The 24,220-nt window shown below is 51.3% G+C and overlaps 1 protein-coding gene across 3 annotated transcripts in view; it reads right to left on the bottom strand.

The window, feature by feature from the left end:
- CYTH1 (cytohesin 1) overlaps window positions 1-24,220 on the bottom strand; it is a 69,529-nt gene that overhangs the window by 16,458 nt on the left and 28,851 nt on the right. Inside the window, exons 1-3 of one of the 3 annotated variants that reach the window (XM_081027531.1) lie at window positions 18,533-18,743; window positions 3,250-3,332; window positions 1,685-1,749 (exon numbers count right to left, since the gene is read on the bottom strand). In XM_081027531.1, the coding sequence (XP_080883657.1) occupies window positions 1,685-1,749; window positions 3,250-3,332; window positions 18,533-18,560 (176 nt within the window). In that variant the 5' untranslated portion in view covers window positions 18,561-18,743. Of the gene's footprint in view, window positions 1-1,684; window positions 1,750-3,249; window positions 3,333-12,147; window positions 12,191-18,532; window positions 18,744-24,220 lie in introns of those variants that run through there. The other 2 variants (XM_081027533.1, XM_081027532.1) reach the window with 2 other exon arrangements.

The following is a 24,220-nucleotide window of genomic DNA, read 5'->3' on the forward strand; positions in this document are numbered from 1 at the left end:
AATACAATTCCCACATGCATCCAGTGATTTGTAGGGATTTTTGAAAGACTTATCCAGGAAAGCACAGGCACACTTAGGTCTAACAATGGAAGGTCACGTGGAATCCTGACCCTGGCCCCAGGCTCATTCATTCCCCACTCCAGCGGTTTTCTGTTGGCAACTTTATTAACCTACCACTTCCATGGCATTTTCAGCGCACATCTGAATGATGTTTAGTAAGCCCACTAGGTTGTGCAATATCGCCACAATCCAGTGTTACGTTTTCATCACTCCAGCACGTGTATGTCATGTGAGTCAGCCTTTACCTCCATCCTTGCACCTACTGGTGGACAATTAAGCTCTTTCCAGTTTGGGGATATTGTCAATAGGAATGCTGTAAATATTCTTGTGCAGCCCTTCCTGGGGTGGACGTGCTTCCTTTCCCTAAAGTAAATGCCTAGGAGGTGAACTGCTGGGCACAGCTTGGGTACGTGTCTAATGTAAGAAACCGCTACAGGGTTTTCCCATGTGGTTACGCCACTTGCTTCTCGCCAGCACTCACCCACACGAGGTGCGGCCAGTGTGGGGAGGAATCTCAAGATTAACGATATGAACATTCTTGGGTGTCTATTACACATACAGCTTCTTCTGCAAAGTGTCTATTCAAGTTTTTTGCCCATTTTTTATTTGGGCTGTCTTTTTATTGTTAAGTTGCATGTATTCTTTATATACGTATGTATGTATGTATGTATGTATGTATGCTAGATACAAATCCTTTTTCAAATACAGTAGTGCAAATATTTTCTCCTGTCAGTGGCTTGCCTATGTATTTCTTTTCAACAGTATCTTTTATATAAGAGCAGAAATTTTTAATTTTGATGAACTCCCAATTTATCCATTTCTTTTAAGCTACAATTTTTAAAAATGGAAAGCAAGCTCTAATCCAAAACAGACAATGCAGAAACTAGCAGTGATGAGCGGACGCTTTCTGTACACTGAGCAGTTTCACTAATCCCTGATGGCATCGCCCCCTGGAGTTTAAAATAACAAAGTCAAACAGTCTTCCAGAGCCAGACATGGAGACTTAGGCTTAGAAAAATACAGACACGCAGGAATTAGAAACAGCCCATTTATCACATCGAGCAGTTAGAAAATTGTCTGGGAACCCCACTCAAAACTAAACTCTCAAAGTCACTAACATTTCACGTAGTTAAAAGAAAAACATAACCCGCAAATACCCCTTCTCATTTTGCACTGTAATTTCATTTCTGCATTCTCTTGACTTTAAGCATTAGGAGGTACAAACAGGCTCCCAAGGTCACCCAGACAAAACTGGGAAAACCAGCTTGCTTTATTTCACTTGTAGGCTTCATTAAGCTTTTCCTTTACAAAAAGGAAAAACAGAAACTTTAAAATACAAACACAGTGGACAACAGAGAGGAAGAAATAGTAATTCACACAGTAATTGAGGGCAGTTGAAGGCTTTTGGGGAACCTTCCAGGTTCAGCCTTTCCAACAACCTCAAAAGCCCTCACATCCACGAGTCCTCACACTGAAGGGTAGAAAGCAGGGAGTGTGACTCCACGAGTGCTTGCTGGGAAAAGAGGACAGGGAGCGCACTTCCTCCTTAAACTCGCCACAGTTACCGGCTGGGCGCTTGGCGGAGCTGTGGCCACAGAACCAGCCTGGAGCAGGACAAACTCACCTTTCTTCTGTGGATCCCAGGTTTTCAATTTCATTAGCTACTTCTGCTATCTCATCCTTGAGCCTCTACAAAACAAACAGCCCAGGATTACCAGGAGAGGAAGATACAGATCACATTTAAAGCTCTGAAATCTCACATAACTCCTTCCAATAAAAAACAACATAAAATAGAGCAAAATGAATACGACAAACCAAAACAAAAACCCAAAAAATTTTGGAAAATTCATCTACTCAGCAAATATTCACAGAGCTCCTACCATATGTAAGCATTCCCAGGGAACACCAAGGTGAAAAAGAAAGCTCCTGCCTGCAAGGGGTTTACAGTCTAGGAAGGAAGTTTATAATCATACACACTGTGTGAAATCAGTGCCTTCCTTCCGCTGCCTCCACACTGCCTCTCAGAGCCCGCCTGTGGCTTCCCAAACACCGGCAATACAGGCTCTGCCCATCAGCCGTGCCCAGGCTGCCCGCCAGCGCTGCCAAGCCAAGCGGCAGCAGAGGGAATGCCCAGCCCAGGCCGGCTTTCCGCCTCCCTCCCCCAGCGCAGCAGGCCCTGAGCAGGGACTGAGGTCGCAGGGAGGGGCAGAGGGAAAAACTGCTAAGCTTTCCTAATTGACCAGCAAAACAGGAATCAAAACACTAGGGTAAACAGCCAAAATCCACTCAAACAAACAGCAGAGCTAGTCAAGTCTTTCCTGTCCACTCTGCAGCGTGGGGGTGACAGGCTACGCCCCCCCCCCCAAGTTCCCAAACATTTCGAGGAATCCTCCAAGACTAACACCTGCTGCCTCAAGGCTAAGATAATCCAAGTCATGGCTTCTGTGACTGATTTCCTACCAAGTTTGGCAGTAACCAAAGGAATTTAGGGAAACTGATAAAATAGCTGTGGCTGACTAGGCACCCCTGGGGACAAGACCTGAACTCATTTAACCCTTACAGCAGCCTGTCAACAGGCGTTTGCACTCTCAGAACAGATGAAGAAACTCAAGTTCAAGGAACCAAACTTCTCGTATCTAAAATTGCTCTGCCAGCAAGTGGCCGCCTCAGGCCAGGCCGTGGGGTCTGCTCGCCCCGCAGCCAGAGCCCCAATGCCTCCCTGGCCCGCGCCTCTCAGCAATCAGGAGAGCAGGGGTCACTCTGGCTCTGACGACTGACCGGCTGGCTGTTGCTTACAACCACTTCACTTCTCTGAGATCCCACCTTCTCACCTGCCAAGCAAAGGGGACTTTCAATACCTACACTTCGTCCAGAGCTGTAGTGAGAGCAAGGCAGGCGTCAGGAGAAGACTCTATACGGGACACATGTCACCTCCAGGCCACGAGTCGCCCTCCTGTCACCCCAAGGGCACGAGTCGCCCTCCTGTCACCCCAAGGGCACAAGTCACCCTCCTGTCACCCCAAGGGCACGAGTCGCCCTCCTGTCACCCCAAGGGCACGAGTGGCCCTCCTGTCACCCCAAAGGCACCAGTCGCCCTCCTGTCACTCCAAGGGCACGAGTCGCCCTCCTGTCACCCCAGTGGCACGTGTTGCCCTCCTGTCACCCCAGTGACACGTGCTGCCCTCCTACCTGAATGTCGGCCAGCAGCTCCTGCTTCCGCCGCCGGATGTTCTCCAGCTCCTGACGCTCCTCTGCAGTCAGGTCACTGGGGACTGCAGGAGAAAAGTGTTGGAAGAAAGCTTTAATCTCACCAAAAATAAATAAAATTCAGAAACCACAAAAGGACAAAGATACCACAGAAATGTCAAAGGGAAAGGGACCTGGGATCACAGAGGAAAAGCTCTGCTATAGGAGCCCTTGGCATGAGAAATGAGAGAAAAGGCCACTTCGGGGTAAGTGAGGCCGGAAGGAAAGAGGCTCCACTGGGCCGGCCCCGTCCATCCCTGCTGGTCAACCCGCCTCTCGAGGCCTCAGCTCCAGCCCCCGGGCCAAGTGCTACATGGAGCGATGCCCGTGACATCCTTAGGTGGGCGGGGGAGGCACACTGCAAGGCCTGATGGGCTGTGTGCCGTTTCTGCACGGGGGGAGGAGGCCTTGTATGCAGAGAAGAAAACCTACCCCCAACTGAAAATGGTGCTTAACTCTGGGGACTAGGTTATGGGGGCTCTTTGCTTTACACCTTCTACATCGTTTCAATCATGTTTTAAAAGGAGCTCGTATCCTGAGAACAAAGTTAATTTATTCTGATCCCAGCTCTCACCACAAAACACTGTCTTCCTCCAAGACTCCATTTCCTCACCTATAAAAACAGGGGCTCAGGACAGACACCCCGTAAAATGACCCTTCTGACTCAGGGGAAGCCATGTGGTCAACAGAAGAACAAGCACTGTCATCGGGTAAACGGGGCTCCAATCCACCCGCACCAATGAGGTCACTCTGCACAAGTCACTGAACCTGCTCGGGCCACGTTTCATGACCAGTAAAGTGGGGACACCGTGTTACTTCATCAGACCGCTGTGAGGACGAGGCCCAGCACAGTGACTAAAGTGCCGGCTCCTGTTCCCTTTAGGGCCAGAGCCGAGGGACCGTGCGGCCTGATGGCTGGGGCAGTGCGTCCTGCTCCTGTCCTGTGAGCAGGACATCTACAGGCGTGAGCGCTCGATATATACCACGGTGGCCATGGGACGTGTGGCTATTAAGCACTTGAAATGTGGCAAACCTAGTTTGAGAGGTGCTGTGTGTGAAATGCACACCAGCCTTTGTACGAAAGAGTAAAATGTCTCTTTAATAAGATTTTATATTGATTACACACTGAAGCGATAACGATAAATCAAATATATTATTTGAGTCGCTGCACTTGAGGCTGGTGGCACCTTCCCACCAAACAGCAGACTGGGGACAACAGCTCCGCCTGACAGCAGTCGGGACGCACCCACCACTCCAACTGTGGCGCTGAAACTTAATCGACTCCGTCCACGGGGCAGTTAACTTGCCCCAACTAGCTCATAATAACCACGTAGGGCAACAAAAGAGGGCAGAAACCACAGACCACAATGAAGTCTACGGCATGCGTTAATAAGCTGTATTCTCTAAAAGCTGAATTTTCTTTTTTTATCCAGTGTTTTGTCACCTTCCTCTAGGAAAGCGCCTTTTAAACGCCAAGACCCACAATGAGAAATGCATCTGATATCATGACTCAATCTCCCCCATACACAACAATATCAGAGATGACATCATGGGAAATCCACTGACACTGTCTGTTGTTTTACTCTTAGTTTTAACAGTGGCCGTGACCCACTGAACTGATTTCGTAGCTTCACGAATGTTCCAAACGCCGTGGTTTGAAGACCGCCCCCCCATGGCCTTGGAGGCTGGCAGGAAACCACCCTGAAGCCTCCGTCAGACCACCGGGGTCCAGCCCAGGCTGCGCCTCCCACCGTGTCCCTAGGACTCAGGGCCGAGCATTCCAAGGGCTGCTGCAGGGGAACGTGAGACTGCGGCCGGATCAGCTGTCAGAGCAAACACCACCTGAGACCGCGCAGCCCCACAGCACCACCCCCCACGCGGGGGACAAGCGTGCCTGAGGAGTTCAACCGCTTGGGCCACCCCCACAGACTACAGACTTCTGGTCCATGAAGACCAGGCGTTCCCTTTAAGAAACGAATCCTGCCGTTCTACAAGACAAATACTCATTCTAACTTAACACGGTTTTGAAAATTTGAGGCAATAATTCATTTATTAATCGCTAGTCCATGCGTGTAACTAATCGGGCTTTGGTTTGGACCCTATAGCGGTGGCTTAATCAGATCACCAATGTGTCTCGACAGCAGCAGAGCCGAATCCAAGGTTTTCATACAGGCTGACGAAAACCAGAACGGTCGTGTCAGACGTGTATGTCTCAAGACTGCTATACACCCCGAGAAACCAATTTTTAGCGTTCCAAACTAGAAAATCTCTGTGGTTGCTTTCTTTTCACAATCTAAGCATTGTGGGCTAGCAGGCACTCGTGACAATTTTTCTAGAAGGTCAGAATCTAGTTTCTGTATTATAAATGCAAAATGCACCTCTAGTCCTCCACCTTCTGAGATACTATTTTAGAAACAGTACAGAATTTTTAAAAGCTATAAATCTACAGTATCAAAGAGTCCAGGGGCCACAGACAGAAGAGACATCAGCAATGTCCTGGACAGAGAGAGGAGTGCCAACAGCTCCTTTGGGAATGCAAACTCCAGGAGGGCAGGGACCCTGCCTGCCTGCCATTGCTGTGTTGGCAGTGCCCAGGACAGAGCCTGGCGCACGAAAGGTTTCGAATATACATCATGATTTCCAGGCAAAGACAAAAGAACTGACGCAACTGGTAAGCGAGCAGCTAATGGGAACTGGGCCCGTGAAGCCTCCCATTCCAACGCTTGGGAGACCTGGCATTGCCCCATAGCCAAACAGGCTGGCTCATGCCCACCCAGCTGAAAGCAGAGGCTCATGGTCCAGGAGGCCCACCCATCACGGAGCCACAACTTAACCTGTCCACTGTGTTGCTCTTAGAGAAGACTGAGCCTACAGCCCACATGAGAAACAGGCAGGGAACAGAAAAACCCACCCTGGAGCAGACAGAGATAATTAAGGGAACAAAAGACAACTTTCAAAGAACAGGAAACCCTGAAAAGGGACAATTACAGAAAAATAAGCTCTTGGAAATTAAACAAATTTTGCCCTTCCAGCCTCTCCCCAAAATAAAACAAGTCAACAAAAGAATAAAAGATAAAGCGGAGGCACTCCCACAGAACAAAGAGCAAAACGCAAAGACTTGAAAATAGAAGCAAAAAGTCTGTTCATTCAGTACTTTAAAAAGGGCTTCTTCTTCTTCTTCTTCTTTTTTTTTTTTTTTTTTTTTTAGTCTCGCAGAGAAATAGTCACAGTAAAATTCAGAAGGCAGAGGATGAAAGAATGGTGGACAGCTTGGAACAGGAAGCCAACGGGCTGCCAGGACATCAGCACAAAGAATGAAATCGATCCTGCACCAGAGGATGAATGAGAAAGCGCTGAGGAGTGTTTCTGATATGAGAAGGCCGCCTTCGGTCTTCTCAACAGAATGCAAAGGTATATGCAGCAAGCCCCGACTTGACAACAGGTAAGGAAACCCCTGTTACCACAGGCTAATTAATCGGAACGAGTCACGTCTCGTCAGCAGTGTAACAGAACGACGGGGGTGGTGAATGAAGTAAGCGTGTGCTGTCACTGGAACCTGATCGCAGTGTGGCGGCTTTCCGCGCCATCGGGACCCTCAGGAACAAGAGCCCGCTGGGCGGTGGTGCCAGGAACTCCTCCCGCGGGAAGGAACTGACCGGGCCCACGGCGGCTCCAGGCTGAGCTCCAGGTCCCCACTGCGGTTGTTAATGGTCGAGTCTGCGTGTGGACACAGCAGAAAGGCTAAGCCAGGTTACAGGACAGAAGTGACATGCTATCGATCGTGACCATGTCACAGTGGAGGAAGAACGGACAGAGGTGTGCAGGACGGGGGGGTGGGGGGCATCAGCCCCCACAGCTTCCTCTTGGGGAAGGGCGGGAGGGGTAAAAGATCAACGGGGAATCCATGTTGTAGTAAGCATATGGAGTTTCAAAGGGGAAAATAAAGGAAATAAAAGTGATAAACTACGAAAAATGGGAGAGCGCGAAGGACGAGAGTGCCGTAGGTGGAGGAAGTCAGGAGATAATCTTTGACTCCAGTAAAAGTCAGCGATGTAAGAATATTAAATACGCATCTGGCAGCACCGACCAGAAGATCAACGACCGGAAATTACGAGCGGCTGCTTCTGGGAGTGGGTCTGGGGTGGGGCAATGGGGCACATGAGCTTCTGAACGCTCGCTTAAAAAGTACATTGAGGTACTATTACTGCATTTTAAAAATGAAGAATAAAAATGTTAATCTCTGGTTATTAGAAAACACAAGCCTTCTGTGACCTCATGGATGGACAAGAAAAGCTTCTAGCCAATTTGCAGTCAGAATAAACAAAACGTTTGTTCACTTTATTTCATGCGGTATCCTGACATCAACCACACGAATTCTAAATCTCTTCTTCCTTCCACATGGAGTCACCTTAAATCACAGTGTTGCTTTCCTTTTGCTCCAATGAATCATCAAAGAACTTATAGAAGAAAAGCAGATCTCATCACATTGTTAGATCTTACTTTCCTAGAATTGTGCTCTGAGATGAGAAAAAATACAGTATTTTAATAAATGTGTTTTCCTCAACTTAAACTTATCAGTGCAACATAAATCTTCATGTTCATACTGCCCACGAGGGGGAAAAAAAATTCCACACACAAAATGCTTAATTCATTTAATAGTACAAAGAATCCAAGCTCTGGTTGGAGAGCTGGGCTGGGGTGACCCCTGTGATCCTGGCTGGTGTCTGAGGATCCCTGGAGGCCACAGCAGGACAGGAAGGGGAAGCTGGGACTCAAAACCACCACGTCCACTCTGCACCCCAGCTCCTGGGGAAGCAGCGCGGGCTCCTGGGCAGGGCACCTACCCATGCTGCCGCCTTCCTGCGTGGCCACCAGGGTTACAATGTAAAAGATGGGCTGACAGGCCAGATGGCAGAGCAACAAACAACTCCTCCTCCCCCGGCCGCCACGTGCTGCAGCAGCTTCTGCGCCAGGAAGGCAGCTAAGCCCTCTTCTCTGGGAAAGAATGGGGGCGGGGGGCAGCAGCCTGTGCCCAGAGGACAGGAGCAAAGCCGGAGGGTCCCCAGGCCTTGAGACTTGGTTCCTGCAGAGGTGAATTCACAAGGTGTCCTGCTTCCAGCACGGGGACCAGCGCGGCATGGGCCCCTGAGCGTCCCCTTGCAGGGTTCTGATTAGTGAAGGAGATTCAAGTGCTTGCCACAACAAGGGGTCATTGTGCTCAGCTGTGAATAGAAAAGCCACACAGGGTCGCTTCTATTTGTTTCTTTATTTAAATGTTGCTCTGCAGATTTTACCAGTGGCAGCAACCCAGCGCTGAAATGTGCTCCACACGGCGCACACAAAGGAGGGCTGTCTTAAAGGGACACGGCCTCCTTCCCGGCCCGCGGCCCAGGAACAAGCGCGTGGCCGGCAACCAGGGCTCCCGCCCAGCTGCTCCCTGCTCAGCGCCACGGGCAGGTGCCCAGTGACCCGCCACGAACTTCAACTGGAAAGCGGTTCTGACAGCAGTTTCTGCTCAGCACGAGCACAGGCCACTGCTAACCCCAGTGGACGGATGGCGCTGTCTGTCCTACATCCATCCGGGGGGACCTAAACCCAACAGTGAGCGGCGTGTGCGTGAGGGCCAAGACACCACTGAGGTCGTAGCTACACCAGGACCCTCTGTAGCTTTAAATACACCGCTGGCCTTCTTTTTCCCACCACGATCATCAACCGTCCTCCTTACAGCCCCTGCCTTGCACTGGAGAAGGGTCCAAATTTAACGGGCACAGCACAGACACATTTGAAGAAGTGGGGCCAAGTCCGGAAAGGCCTCCCTTTCTTTCCCCCACGTGTGGAGGAGACAGACAGCCAGAGAACGGCCTAGCCCAACTTCCCACTGGGCCGAGGAGGGCACTGGCCTGTCGGACACACTGCCAGCCCCCAACCTGCCTGCCCGGGCAGGGGCCCCTCACCGGGGGACCCCAGGAGCCTAATCGTCAGCCCACATAAAGTAGGGGCAGCTGGGGTGAGGGGAGCGACTGCCATGCCCTCCTTCCCAGCTCTGGATGGAAGGTGCATCGGCCATTTATAATACAAAGAGCTTGGGGTTCAAGAGTGCAAATCAGGGAAAGTATCTGAGAGTGAAGGAAGGGGTGACTGTCCCCTTCCAGAGATGTGAAGGCCAAAGGGCCTGTGCGGGTCACACCTCAGCCCTCTGACCTCAGCCTGGGCACCTGCTACCTCAGATCACCTCCCCCACCCCACCCTGAGGGAACGTCACCTCATCTCCCGGGAAATCCCAGTGACTCACAACGTGAAAAATTCAACACTAGAAAGAACTCAGGCTTCGGAGAGACAAACGTTCAGCAAACTTTTATAAAACTCTGAATTCGTGATGACGTTAGAAATACAGGGGACAGATCGTTAAGACAGAGATACGAATGCAGTCGAAATTCAGTGTCTCTCAGGTAAAGGCAACACAAAGATCCCTAAAAGTTGTATTGATTTCGCCGAAAGCCCTGAATTTAGAAACAGGTCTCTGGGTAGCTGTCAAGACCAGAGCATGGGAGAGAAGATGGGCATGGCAAAGGAATGCGACTGAAGTCCAGAACGTGGGGACACACAGGTGGCCATTCACTTCACGCTTTTGTGGAAAGTGAGGAAACTTTGGGAAACCGATTACTTTCCTTCCTGCTAGGTCAAAACCATAGCAATCCTTTCTAAATAGTACCATGCTATTCTGCCTTAAAAAGCAAATTCTGACACGTTACAACATGGATGAGCTTGCGGCCATTATGCTAAGAGAAATAAGCCAGTCCCAAAAGGATAAATCCTCCATGATTCCACTCAGACGAGGGGCTGAGAGTGGTCAAGTCCCCAGAGACAGAAAGTAGAAGGGTGGGTGCCAGGGCAAGGGTGGGGGTGGGGAGCTGTTGTTTTCTGGGGCTGGAGTTTCCCTTTTGCACGAGGAAAAAGCTCTGGACGTTGGTTGCACAAGAATGTGAATGTGCTTAAAACCACTGACCCGCACACTTAAAATGGCAAATTTTACGTTATGTGTATTTTATCATAATTAAAAATTTAATAGCAATATCCTGACTTTCTGATTTCTGCTTACCTTAGTTTTTTTCAAGAAGCTATCATTTGACTTTTGTGTAGAACATTTTAAAAAGAAATATCTCACCACCAATTTATGGCCTAAGAGGTTTTAAAAGCATTTACACCCCCACCAGGACCGGAAAGAGTTAAATTAGCATATGGCCAGCATAACTGATACTCAACGTGGGGAAGGAGGGGGGGCGCCTTCTAGAAATTGCCAATACGCATATATAGACTCTTCTAGTTTAAATTCTTTCCACACAAAACCACCTAGTCTCCCACCTAGGAGTATATTAAAGATTTTATTACCATATTCTGCATTTTTAAGGAAAACTTTCCTAACCACCAACCCAACACTCAGGCCTGTTCATTCAGCTGAGAGGCTGCCCAGGGCTAAGGAGGGGGGGCACCTGTGAAGGGTTTCCACTGAGTTGTTAGTGCTGTGACCTTGGGGGCCACCACCTCTCCCGCCCCAATTTCCTTAAACATGGACAGGGCATGTCACCATCCCTGCCCTTCTCGCATGAGAGAATGTATATTAAAGAGCTCCATAAGCTGTCTTATAAAAGAAGGTATTTTACCCTTTACACAGAGAGAGAATCGACACATTCTGAAGCCTTACTTTGCATAACGTTACGACTTAACCAGCTAACCAAAGGTCAAATTTCAAGGCAGTAAAAGAAACTAAGTCATAAAATTTTATCCAAAAAGTTAGGTTTGGAAGAACAACGTGAACATCTGCTTTCAATAAAGACTAAACTAGAAAATCTTCATTTTCAGAACCTCAACCTTTTCTAAAACCTGGCAGTGCTGGTTTCTGATCCAGCTGGAATTCTGCAGCCGTTTCTTCCTAGCACTCCTACTGCCAACTCTCGTCTCCAAAGCTCTGCTTTTGCCCGGATCCCAGGAGCTGAGCGTGGAGCTGCACCCAGCTCACCAAGGAAGAGCCTTCTACCTCTGGCCCCCTGGAGACAGTGGCAGAGTCCTTCCCTCCCAGGGAAAGCCTGGAGTTCCCCAGTCCACCAGAAACACCAAGCCCCCCCACCCCCCTGGCGCCCCCCCTCCCGTGAAGGGCTCCAGAGCCCTGGTAGGCCCGTGCCAGCTGCAATCACCGTCAGCCACAGCTGCGCCACCACACCCCCTCCACGTCCAAAATAGAGGCTCAAGGGGATTTTAAGAAGTCAGTTCTCTCTCACTTTACCCAATACCTATTTGCATGCTGGTCTTTTGCAAAACCCTGCATTTTTCTGCACAATGACACATCCTCCCTCGGTCTGACAGCTGGGACGGACACCTAGGATCAAATTAAATGGGCACCCCAATCTCTTTTCTATGTGCACTGTTGGAAAGAGGGCTCCCCACACCCAGGCAAGGTTCCAAAGTCCTTAAAGAATAACAGAGAAACTCCTGCAGTGGCTCCAGAGGGGAGAATCGCCCTGAATTTGTCCCTCGGCTTCCTGCAGTCCTATTTCTAACCTCACCGAAGCAGGAGCATGGAAATTGGTTATCGGCTTGTTCCTAAATCTCAGGCCCAGAAGAAACCACACTGAAAGCTTGAACATCTATCCGAAGGAGCTAGAGGAAAAGCCCTAGGAAAAGAGAGCAGAATGCGAACCCACAAGACAGCGGAGACCAGCCCTTCAGACAGCAGCTCTGCCGGCTCCTGGGGGGTGGGCAGGAGGCAGACAACAGAGCAGGGTCCCCGCCTGGGTACATGATGCTCCAAACCTGGGCTCGCCGCGCCACCCACCCGGCTCTTACCCAGAGCGAGTGCCCTCTCCTGAGGCCCCTGTGTCCTGGCAACCCCGAGCAGCAGCGTCAAAGCCTGGGCAGGTCGCCACCGTCCGCTTCACAGCCCATGATGGACCAGCACCGCGACCCCACCACCCCAGGCTCCTGGGTGCTCCCACAGCGCCAGGTGGAGGGAGGCACGGAGCAGGCTCAGCATGTGTGCCAGCTCAGCCAGGGTGGGGGCGGGGCTGCAGGAAACAAAAGCCGAGCAGGCACCCCCAGCAGGAAGGGAGCCGGTCCTGGCGGGGAAGGCTGCGTGGACGTGGACGGGGATGGCGGTGCGTGGGGCTGCCGGCTGACACTTGCAGTGCGCCCGCTCAGCCCCTCCAGGCGATCACGGCAGCCCCTCCCTCCGCTCCCCGACTCAGGCTCCTGCGGGGGAGGGGACGCACCGGCATTTGCTCTGCGCTCACAGGCTGCACTTGCCTGTCTCCCCTCAGAAACAAAACCCTGATGGCTGCTTCACCAGGAGGGTGTTAACCCTTCCTTAGGATGCCCTCTCCTTCCTGAGGGAGGACACGGGACAGGGTCTAGGAGTGCCTTGCGGGCTATTCCGCCACCCTTGCCACAGGCCACCTCCTCCCTCCCTTCCTTCCTTCCTTCCTTCCTCGGCTCCGCTTCCTGTCCCGAGGCCTCAGGTCCACTGTCTGCATGGGTGTCCTGCCTTCTCACCACAGGGTGTGCCCCCACGCGGTGCTGGCCGCTGTCCCCGCACTGCAATGGCCCTGTTTCCTGACCAGAGGCTGTGACACCCACCGCAGGCCAGCCCACTGTGCTCAGGGTGCGTTAGGCAGGGTGATCCTGGGGACAACAGTGGAAGACGGCTGGTGACAAGAAGCATCACTACAGCCCGACAGCAGTGCCCCCCGACCTCAGAGAGTACGAGGATCCCCACCAGCCCTGCGTGAAGCACTCATGTGGGGTGCCAGGCCCCCAGATTAAACCAGAGCACAAGACAACCGGAAGCGCCTGTCCGCAGACCACCGAGAAACACTGCCTTTGGCTAAAAGAGAGGAGACACAGGCTTTTAGAACAAGTCCCAAACAGGCGGGAGAAGAACAAAATGAATCATTACAGGAGACGAGGGTTCCAGATCTCAGCACTGCTGACATTTCAGCAGATCGCCCCATGCTGGGGGCCGTCCTGTGCAATGGAGCACGTGTGTGCACCCCGGCCTCTACCCACTGGACGCCATCCCCAGGTGTGACAACCAAAAATGTCTCCAGGCAGTGCCAAACGTCCCCCGAGGGCAAAACTGCCCTGGTCAAGAACCCCTGCTCTGGATAAACAAACATACAAAAAAGGACAAAACCTAAAAACACGCACAGGGCACCCATGTGGGTAAAGGCCCAGGTTCTGAGAAGGATGGACCTGAACAGCCAACAGGGACGCCCCTCAGAGGCAGGAGGTGGACAGGGTGCAGCAGAGGCTCCCACACTGCGTCTCAGACCCCTCTGCATGCAGCCAACTCTTGAACAACGCGGGTTTGAATACCACAGCTCCCCTGAGAGGCGGATGTTTATCAATAAACACCTGCACTGGTTTTGATTTGCGGATGGGAGTCTGCGGACCCGGGGGCCGACGGTAGGCATTAATCTACACCGTTTCATAGAGGGGACTCGAGTATCCGAGGATCTGGGTATCTGCAGGGGGTCCTGGACCCAATACCCTACAGGTACACAGAGACAACCAAAGGTTTAGGGGAGTCAAAAGTCACACTTGGATTTGACAACATGGGGAGTCGGTGCCCCTGACCCCCACCTTGTTCAAGGGTCAACTCTATTTGGATCCACAACTAAGGCAAAACTCTAGGTTGAAATTTCTATTCAGAGAAAACAGGGAAATGTCACCAGGCACTAACCCAAACCATTTGCTGGGACTGAAGCCTCGTATTTCTACTGTGGAAGAAAAGCACGTGAGTCCTGTGGTAAAAGGCCTGGGAAGCCCCTGCTGGAGCCAGGCCATTATTGTATACGTGGGAATCCATCCGGCTGCTCTGAATCAGAATCCTGAACGCTTAACAGAAAATTCAAAAGAGGAGAGACTTTAGATGCCAGAAAGGAGAAGCAGCAACAGCCACTGACGCGGAAAAGAAAGTCACTTTTTAGGTCAGGAGTTAGGCTTTCATGATTTCTCTGTAGAGTGAGGACGGAAGAACACACGAAGTCAAGAAATTATCTTCTGAAGGAAGGAAGGAAAAGCGCTGGGGCCAGTCCTGACCACGTGGAGCTGGGGACAGCAGGACTGGACTTCTCCGTCCCTGTTTCCCCCAGTGTCACCCATCTCCACCTAACCAGACAGCACGTACTCAGGAGGACATGTGCAGTCACGAGATCACCATGTCTTCACTGGGCTGTTCAGCTGAAGTTCCGGGCTCCCTCTGGCGTCCCTCCGGGAGCCGTGGTGATGGCTCTCCCTGGCAGAGCTGGCCGGGCTGGACCAGGTCACTTCTAAGATACTCCGTGGCCACACGAGTCTGACCACACTGTGTTGGGTGACGGTCCCAGCTGCAAGATGAAACCCGTGTAAATCTCCCACGGGCTGGAGCTTCACAAGGTAAGTAGGAGACTCACAAGACTCTTTTTCTAGAAAGGACATCTTCCCTGAGCACAGAAAGAACAATGAAGTTCAGTGCAGGTGCCTTTGGGGGCAGGGGAGGGGGCTGTCGAATGCAACAGGAAAGCAGGGAGCGGATATTAGTAAAAATTCCCAGAAGGTCTGGCCTCTACCTTTGATGGAGCCAGCAGCAAACTATGTGGGTTCTGTCAGCTGCCACCACAAACATCCTTCCGCGAGCCGTCCAGAGCCGCAGGGAGGGTCACGCGTTCCCAGGTCTGGGCACCTGCCTCGTCCTCGCCCCAGCTGACCGCTCTGCAGGCTGACAAGGGCTCCTCAGGCCGCAGACCCGGGCCTGCCAGGACCACACACCCTGCCTTTCCTGCCCACGACGCTGGCTCCTTAGACAGCCCCCCTGCCTCCTGCGCCCCAGGTCCTGAGCACGGCGGCCGGCCTCACGCTTCTACACTCCGTAACAGAGAACACGGGAGGCCACAGAAAGCCGCGGAAGACGGGAAAGGGTCCACCTTCTCCAAAGGGGCAGACCTCGCGCCATGTTTCTGCTCAGTCTTCGTCAAGAAGAGAGGGCGGTTCTGATCCTCTGACAACAGACTCTACTGGCCCTCCTCTCTGGTGTGCTCCGCAGGGGAGCCTGTAACACTCAGACCACAGCGTTTCCCCTTCAAAATTTGGCCCAGCAGATGGTGACGCAGGTCTGCCGGGAGGCGTGCTTTGTACAATGCCAAGCGCTCCTGCTTAAAAATAAAGATATAACCATTTTTGATTCTGCAAAATACCAACCCAGCCCGTAGAGAAGGGAGTGAGAACTCACTCCATGGGAATACGAATTTACAGTCACAGCACCTGAGCGCCCTCACCTCAGCCGGGGAATGAGGACGGCACGATCCCAGGGAATGAACACGCAAGGGGATGGGATGAGGTGGAAGTTCCCACGGGGGCGTGTTTCAGATGCAACCGAAAATCAACACCCTCGTGCAGAGGCACTACACTTACTTCTGTTTGGAGATTTTGCCTATAAATAATACTTTATACTCACATGGTGGCTTATAGCTTAAAATGTTTTCTCATTTCCATTTTTATTTGAACGTGACAACAAAGTCCAACTATGAACTATGCCTATTTCCTGACAATAAACTATATGCCGTGTGACCTCCGGTTTCCAGAGAAGACTCACCGAGCATGAAGAACCTACCAGGGAAGCCGCTAACAGACAGAGCTCAGTCCTAAGTCAGGATCCCTGGCTGAGGCCTCGGCTCTTTACTTCCTCTCTATTACAAGCAGGCTCACGTCAGCTCAGCATTTACTGAGCATGTGCACATGCCCAGCCTGTGCGTGGAGCGGGGATTTAAATAGCTCCAGCCCCTCCCTGAGGGGAACGTGAATGCCAGTGGGGGACGCACGTGAACCCATAAGGCACCACACACTGCCACTGCGGCCGCGCACGCCCAGTACTCGGGGACACCTGGGGACGGACGCCAAGAGGCTTCTGAGGGGCCGGGCCTCTGGGCCAGGACTTGAGGATGAATGGATTGTCCAAACAGAGAAGCAGAAACCAGTGTGGACCCACATGCCACACGAGACAGGGAGGCCAGGCGTGGCTGGGTGCCTGGGTCAGGTCAGGGCCCAGGACACGTGGGGACAGGGACAGCACTCAGAAGAGCCCAGGGAGTACTGTGAGGCCTCGTGTCCCACACAGCAAGGGGCTTGGACCCCACCCCAAAGAGGAGGTTCCAAGGCAAATCAAGGGGGACTAAGCATCCAAAAGACGAGATTAAACAGCTAAAAGCCCACCTCCGGCAGTGAAGACAGCTGTGCCTGATTCAGTGCACTGGTCCATGCCCACCTAACATACCTGCGAAAGACTGCAACAGAAGCTGATGAGCGAAAGCACCAGTAAGGACAACTGTCACTTAAGGGCTGTGGCTCTGAACTGCTGCATCAGGAGGGGACCTGACTGCTTTCAAGAAATCTTCAGAACCCCCCACTTCCCTTTACTGGGCATGCTCTTTGGGTAAAACATCTAGTAAAAGCAGCTCTCGTGCGCATAAGGCTGACACTTAACTCTCCCTTCTCTCCCTCCCCTGGGATCTCGGGGAGTTGCCCAAGGAAAGTCCACGGCTCCCTTCACTTCACATGTGCCCAATGCCATTTCTGCATCTCATCTCAACAGCAAGGGGCATCGGTTTTAGCAGTGGTTAAAAGGGTAACGTGCCCCCCTAAGGTCCCAGGAGGGGCTAGGGGAATGGAGAGAAGCGCCCATTTCGGAAGGTCCCTTCTTCAAAGGAAAGGTGCCCATTAGTCCAGCCCTAAATTCTGGTGTCTGAAGTCCCTGACCTAAAATTGTGCCCCACACACCCACCACTGAACCAAGTGCCACACGCTGAATGGCTAGTGTTGAATTTTAAAGGTCTCGGATAGTCAGAGGCTGACAACATCAGTCGTTAAACAACGCCTCCTCGGAGGGTCTGCAGCCAGGCTCGTGCAGAGGACACGGTCACCAGCAGTCACCGTCTGCCCAGGCCAGTGGGTCTTACGCACTGCTCCAGCAATGTCCTTTTCCACTCTCAAAAGTGCCCACTTTTGAACTAGAGACCTTTGAACTAGAGTCTACCGTAGACTGGCCTTTCAGATACAAAACCTTCCCCATGGGCAGTTCAGCCTGACCTAGAACTGCCTCTCGTTACTGTCCCTCTTCAAATGCAGAAGTGTTATTATAAACACCGATATGTCCCTCTCTCCTAAAGCCTTTCACGCACGGTACAGCTTTCCAAAGCACCCCACACACACGGCCCAAGGTCATCTGCATGACTAGAGGTAAAACATTAGTGTTTAGAAGGTGTTTCATAGTGAACCGGGGAAGGAAAAGCATAAAAGCATTCCCAAACTTTATTACAACTTTTACAAAATCCACTTTGAAATACAGCCTAATATTTACTTCAAACTTACTCGTATCATCCATTACCAGCTACAAACCAGTATCCATTTTGCCGTTGTGTCTTATGCCATTAAAACATTGCCATCGGGTGAAGGCATCACATAAAATCCACACGTCCACACACAAACCTGTGACTCCAGAACGTTGTAAAGCCCTGACCTGTGCTTTGAGACACTCCTGCAGACTCTTTTGGGATTCATAAGCCACAAAATTTGTCATCCTTTTACCCACAGCGTCAGTGTCTACAGTGTGGGTGTGGAGGAGATGAAGGAAGTTCAAAAGAGGAAGATGGGGCGACCTGCAGCTCCCTTCGTTACACTGTACCAGATGTTATTTACCCTGAAGCTCACAGGTGCTTTCCACCAGGTCTCTAACATCTTTTCTTTTTAGTGTGACGCTCACTGCGGACATACATGCAACTCCCAGAGCTTCTGACCAACTTATTCAGACGCAGGACACATAGGCTCGAGCACCCAGCCAGAGCGCCCGGCCCACGCCCTCAGCCACGAAGCACCCAGGGCAAAGATGGGGGCGGAGATTCTTTGGCTGAAAGACACACCAAGTCTGTCTGTCTCTCTCTCTCTCTCTGTCTCTCTCTGTCTCTCTCTCTCTGTCTCTCTCTCTCTCACACACACACACACACACACACACACACACACGCGCCTCAGCCTCTGAGCACTAAAGCACCCTCCACCTTCCTCCGGAAAACAGGAAGACACAAAGCAGAGTCTGGGTTGCCACTTGTCCCAGAGGGCAGTGGAACTGTCGTCACAGGACTTCACGTACCGATCATCAGAGATACTTAAACCCCACTCCACACACCCAGGGCGAGACTGGACTCACCGCTCTCCTCCTCGGTTTTAAGGACCATCTTTCTCCGTCACAGCAGAACCCCCAAAGGTGGCTCGGTTTTGTTCTTCAAAGGAGGACTCGGCAAAGTTTTCCTGGGACGTAGGGCTGGGCGAGGCCAGGAATACCTGAGGGCTGCCCCACCAGGGCAGCTCAGCGCTGCTTCCTGAACCCCGGGGCTGCCGGCTGCCCTCCTGGGCCAATCAGCCTCCAGCCGCAGAAGCAGCGTCACTGGTTCACTGCCACCGCCCAGTTCCTGAGGTGAAGCCCAAGTCACTTCCTCGTGGCTGTCTCCTCCCTAGTCCTCCCTACCAGCACTCTTGGGCTGGAGGCCAAGGAGTGTAAGAGCTGCCCTGCTGCTCTTTTCTCAGATTCAACCAAAGCAATGGGTTCCCCTCTTCCTTTCCCAAGTACTTTCTTAGCACACAATCACTGAAAACCCCTGGGCCTCGCACAATAAGATAACATTTCCCAAGGGAAAGACTAAGAGATCGTAATCAGACGCTATGTTATGAGGTCACGGGCTGAAAGCAGAAGGCAGATTTGAGAGACAAAAACAAAAAATCCAAGAGCAACACTCTGAAGAAGTTCAATTTTATCACCAGTCTATTTTCTCCCGTGCCCCACCAAGCTGTTCTTCTCTGCACGCTCAGTACATTCATTGGTTGTTGAAATTAGATAACAGTAATGAGGAAAGCAAAAACAAAAACCTTACTCCTATCACCCAGGAACAACCACTGATGACACTTTGGTACGTATCCTTTATATTCTTCCAGACTTTTGTTCTATGTATTGTATTTTCATTCTCTCTCATACACACACACATAATCTATCCTACATAATACATATTACATATATTTCTCTCTTGATATATTTATATTATTTCAAGGTAAGTATACAGATAAGTATATATACACATAAATATATGTATACACATAGACAGACAGAACTAAATCTTTTATATGCTGTCTCTTAATTCACTTGTAACAAACATTCTCCATGACTGTAAATGGACACCTATCGTAGTTTTATCATCCATGATATGGACAGGATCTCTAGTCATCCCCCTACGTGAGACGCCCAGAGGCTCCCAGTTTCTGTGCCAACCTCTGACCCGGGTACACCTTGGCCCGTGCCTGTCACCTCCTCAGCGACATCCCCAGCGGGACCCAGACCCAGCCTCCCACCTGCTCGTGGGCGGGACTAGGGGGTCGGCACCTCAGCCACTCACACATGCAGGTGACAGCAGCTGGGGCATCGTCGTGTGGGAACACTCCTGGGTGCTCCCTTTGGGCCAGCCTCACATGGCCGGGCTCATCTAACCCTGAGAGCACCTCACGGGGCAAGTGCTATCTCCAGCCCCCGTGCCCAGATGAGGACACTGAGATGGAGAGACGTCCCACAGCTTGCCCGAAGTCCCAAACCTGGCACTGACCTCGTCGGACTGCAGGGCCCACCCCCTGGTGGGGTGCAAACTCCTGCAGCAGGCTGGGGGTAGGGGGTGACCCTGCCATCCTGGACAGGGTCCGAGAGGGGCAGAAACACCATCCACAGCGAGACACCAGAGTGCAGCCAGTCACATCTAAAGGTGGCCACAGGGGCCTCATGGGCAGGACCTTGGCCACCCTTTTCCTTCTTGTCAAATAATAAATAGATATGTACGTATATATTTGTAAAAGGCACTGTTTTGTAGAGGCAACTAACATAAACCCGAATGTCGATGTTGCAATTACGCTTTCTCCTTCCCACCCCCATCCGTAATAAACCCCAGGATTGCCCCGCTCTGCTCTGTTTCAAACCGAAGCTTAAAGCTTCCCTGCAGGCACCAGGGCTGATCTCTGCTGCTGCTGATCCCCATTCGAAGAAGACAGGGCCCTTCCATCTTCTACTTACTGTCAAGTGGCAGAGCGATTCTCCAGAACAGACGCCCTGGGGCAGGACTGCAGGCCGGGGAGGCCTGGTGCTCAGAGCTTTCCCAGATCCGGCCCAAGGCCCCCCACTGCCCCCAAAGGACACCCCTCATTTCTGCCTGTCTACGGGTGAAAATGGCTTCACAGTTGTTCCGTCTGCAGTGATCTGGTGACTGAGATGCTGACTTTGAGGTATTTTTTTCCTAACTTTGAGGTATTTCCTCTTTTGTAAAATGCTTGTTCATGTCCTTTGCCAATTTCCGATCAGTTATCTTTTCTTATCGATTTGTAGATTACTAACCTACATGTTGTAAATATTTCTCCCACACTCTTGTCACTTGCTTTTAACGTCACTTGTGGTTATCTTGTGTCTTGAGAAGAGTCTCTGTTCCAGTCAAATCTCTAATCTCATCCTCAATTCGTTTCACTCCGCACCTGCGTGCTGTGCGGCGTCCTGGACACACATCAGAGAAGTAGGCCTGCCCTGGCAGGGAGCTGGGGGTGGGGGGCAGGAAACAAACAAGAAGTAATGCCACGTGGAGCTGCGTGGGTGGGGGTGGGGGTGGCCAGGGACTGTAGCTCCTGAGAACAGCAAGGTGGCCGGGGTGGCTAGAGCCGAGAGACAAGGTGGGGAGCGCTCCCCGGGCCGTGGAGGCGATTTTAAGGACTCTGATGTCCACTGGGGGTGAGGTGGGTAGCGGCTGCCAGGGTTTGGAAAGAAGTGGAAGACCTGACTTCCTTTGTAAAGATACCACTTCGGCTGCAGGGGAAGAACAGACGGGGCAGACACAGGGAGACCGGCTGGGATGGTGGTGGCCCCCGCAGTAAGGGGTCAAACTCTCGCTCTGCCTATTTCTAAGGGCCGAGGACTTGCCACACATGGCGTGTGAAGGAGTCATGAGGTGCCCAGCCAGAACAGGAGAAAGAAGGGGCCTCCCAGCTCACACAGCCACCGGCCCCCATCACTCAGGCCACTCCCGACCCCTCCGCTCTCTCCTCCGGGCTGCGGGATGTGTGACTTCCCGCTCTGCTCCACTATTCACGCTGCATTCTTGCGAGGCTGCCCAGTTCACGTTCTCAAAAGAGGGACTAAATGGCTCACAGGGCCATCATCCCAGTTTGGGCACAGGGGGGCACCTCACAGACACCAGGCCAGCCTGCAGGACAGGTTTCAGTGCCAGCTCCCATAAGCCGCTGGCAGAAAGGCTGCCACTTAGGCCTTAAACCTGGGAGCATAGCGGACACTCCTGGGCCAACCCCATCCTGTCTTCTGTGTGATTTCTGTTGCTCCACAGCTAGTACAACACATAACACTGTTTGTTAAAAAGGAAGTAATGAACAAGTAATGTCTTCAAGTCCTTAAAATAGAAATTTAACTACTGAAGCACCCAATTATGTTTGACTCACTCATCAGGAAAGTGACTGCGTAACTTACCCATATGGAGACGTTTCTGAGATTGAAAGCTATTCAGAATGACATCAGCCAACAGGCATTAAGGGGGCAGCCCTGGCCTCCCTTACCCCCTGCTGGTCACAGCGCTGGTGGGAAGGCCGGTGGGGCAGCAATCCAAAGGGAAGCTGTGCAAAGTTCAAAGCACACTTTGAACGCACAAGGAACAAGAGCGTGCTACAGGAGCAGAGCAGGTCCTCGGGCTGCAGAGCGGCACCTGAGTCACGAGGCAGGAGGCAGGGGGACTGGCCCAGGCCTTGTCATAAGCACCAGACACACCAACAAAGCAGAACAACACACCTGATAGCTGTTCATGTTGAAAATCACACACAAGGCCGTTTGCACGCAGGGGTTTTGACCCAAGACACTTTTTATTTTCAATTAACGAAACACCTTAAATAGCCTTAATCCTTCACTCCAGCCTCACCTCCTCTGGTGGAGGACACGCTGACAGCATGCAAGTAAGTAATGCTTTGCAACGACACAAGAACACATCCATGAATATGCATGCAATATTCTAGGGAAAGGTTTTGCTCATCAGTCATAATGCCAAGGAGACACAGGGGCACTCAAAGCGGGAGTCTGGTCTGTCTGTAAATGTGAGGGCAGACTTTGGGGGGACCAACAGGAGTGACGGAGCCCCCAGGGCCAGCGACAGGGAGCAGCTTTATCAGTGCCAGGCCTGCAGGACGAGGTGGCTGCAGGGAGAGGCCACTGGTGGGAAGTCTGGTAGGGGACTGAGGACATAGCAAATCCAGGGTGGCCTCCAGAGAGGGCCGGAGGGACACGGGCAGAGATGGAGGGCACACTATACCAGATGCCGGAAGCCACTCCTGAAGAACTCAATGGCCCCTTCATCTGCCCGAGTCTCCGCTTATCACCGTGTCAAGACCTTCCTTAACCTGACCCTGCGGCCTCTCCAGGCTCAGTCCTCACCACTCGTGCCTGGTTTTTTTCTTTAAGCAAAACAACACGCACACACCATATAAAAGCGAGCAGTACGTAAAGCTTAAAACAGAAACCACCGTTTCCTGCCCAACTCTACCCCTCGCCCTCAAATCCTGTTCCATAGAGGAAGCTCTTTCAGCTATTTTTTCTGCTAATTATCTCAGCATTTCTAAATAACAGGCTCACGCCATTCACTCTTGCGTTTTCAGTTCTGCCACGGAAGATGAAGACTTAGCTTTTACCCCCAACACGCACGTGCGCACAGCCACTCACTATAGCTACATATACATTTCTGGTTACATCAGGAGCTAGTGTTTCGTAAATATTGCTCACGGCGTAGCTATACCACGCGCTGTGATTAAAATGACCACAGAGGTGTTAACTATCTTCTTTTTTGTTTGCTTAGTTCTGTTACTGATTAATCGCCAAGCTCTCAAGGCGTAAAGCTGTCAACATGGTCAGAATGCCGTGGATCTGTTTGCGGGACGGCCACCCGTCCCGTAACCTGTACCCTCACCCTAGCCTGAGCCTGCTTCCAACATCGTCCTGAGACGTCCCCCAGCCGCTGCCCAAAACCGGGTCCTGTTTCTGTGGTTCTGTGTTCTTTCTTGGATCACTTGCTCATTTTGGTGGAACACATCCTCTACTAACAGAAAGGGTGGGTTTTCACTGTCGTCGTTGCAAATTTTGTGTGTCTAAAAATACTTCTGTTCTCTCACACGACTGACACTTTGCGTATAGAATTCTAAGTTAAAGTCGTTTTCCCTCAGATTAATGGAGACGTTCCGTTTTCTGTTCACGCACTGCTGTTAGTTATGGTGCCATTACGAGACCCAGTATTTCGTATGTGACCTTTTCCCCTCAGAAAGCTTTCAGAATCTGATCTCTACATGGGTGCTGCGTAACTTCATAGTATGGTATCTAGGCTGCGTCTTTCTTTCATACATTATGCTAGCCACTAGGTAAACCCCCATTCTGAAGTCTTACGTTCTTTAATAATTTCCTGTCCTTTTTATTCAGTGCTCATTTTTTTGGAATTTCTGTTAAGATACTGGACCTCCACTATGAATCATTTCATTTTTCTTATCTTTTCATTCTTATTTTTTCATCCCCCTTTTAAGGTGGTTTTTAGCAAATACTCTTGCAATGGACTGAATGTTTGTTCCTCCTCAAAATTCACATGTTAAAGAAAGACAAACAAAAAAGATAACAACAAAAAGACAAAAAGAAGAAATAAACAAAATTCATATGTTGAAACCCCCGATGTGATGACATCAGGAGGTGGGGCCTTTGGGAGATGAGCAGGAATCAGGGGTGGGGCCCCCAGGAATGGATTGGTGCCATTATGGGAAGAGGCCAGAGAGCTCGCTAACT

This window comes from Rhinolophus hipposideros, assembly GCF_964194185.1.
Source record: "Rhinolophus hipposideros genome assembly, chromosome: 20".
Classification (NCBI taxonomy): domain Eukaryota; kingdom Metazoa; phylum Chordata; class Mammalia; order Chiroptera; family Rhinolophidae; genus Rhinolophus; species Rhinolophus hipposideros.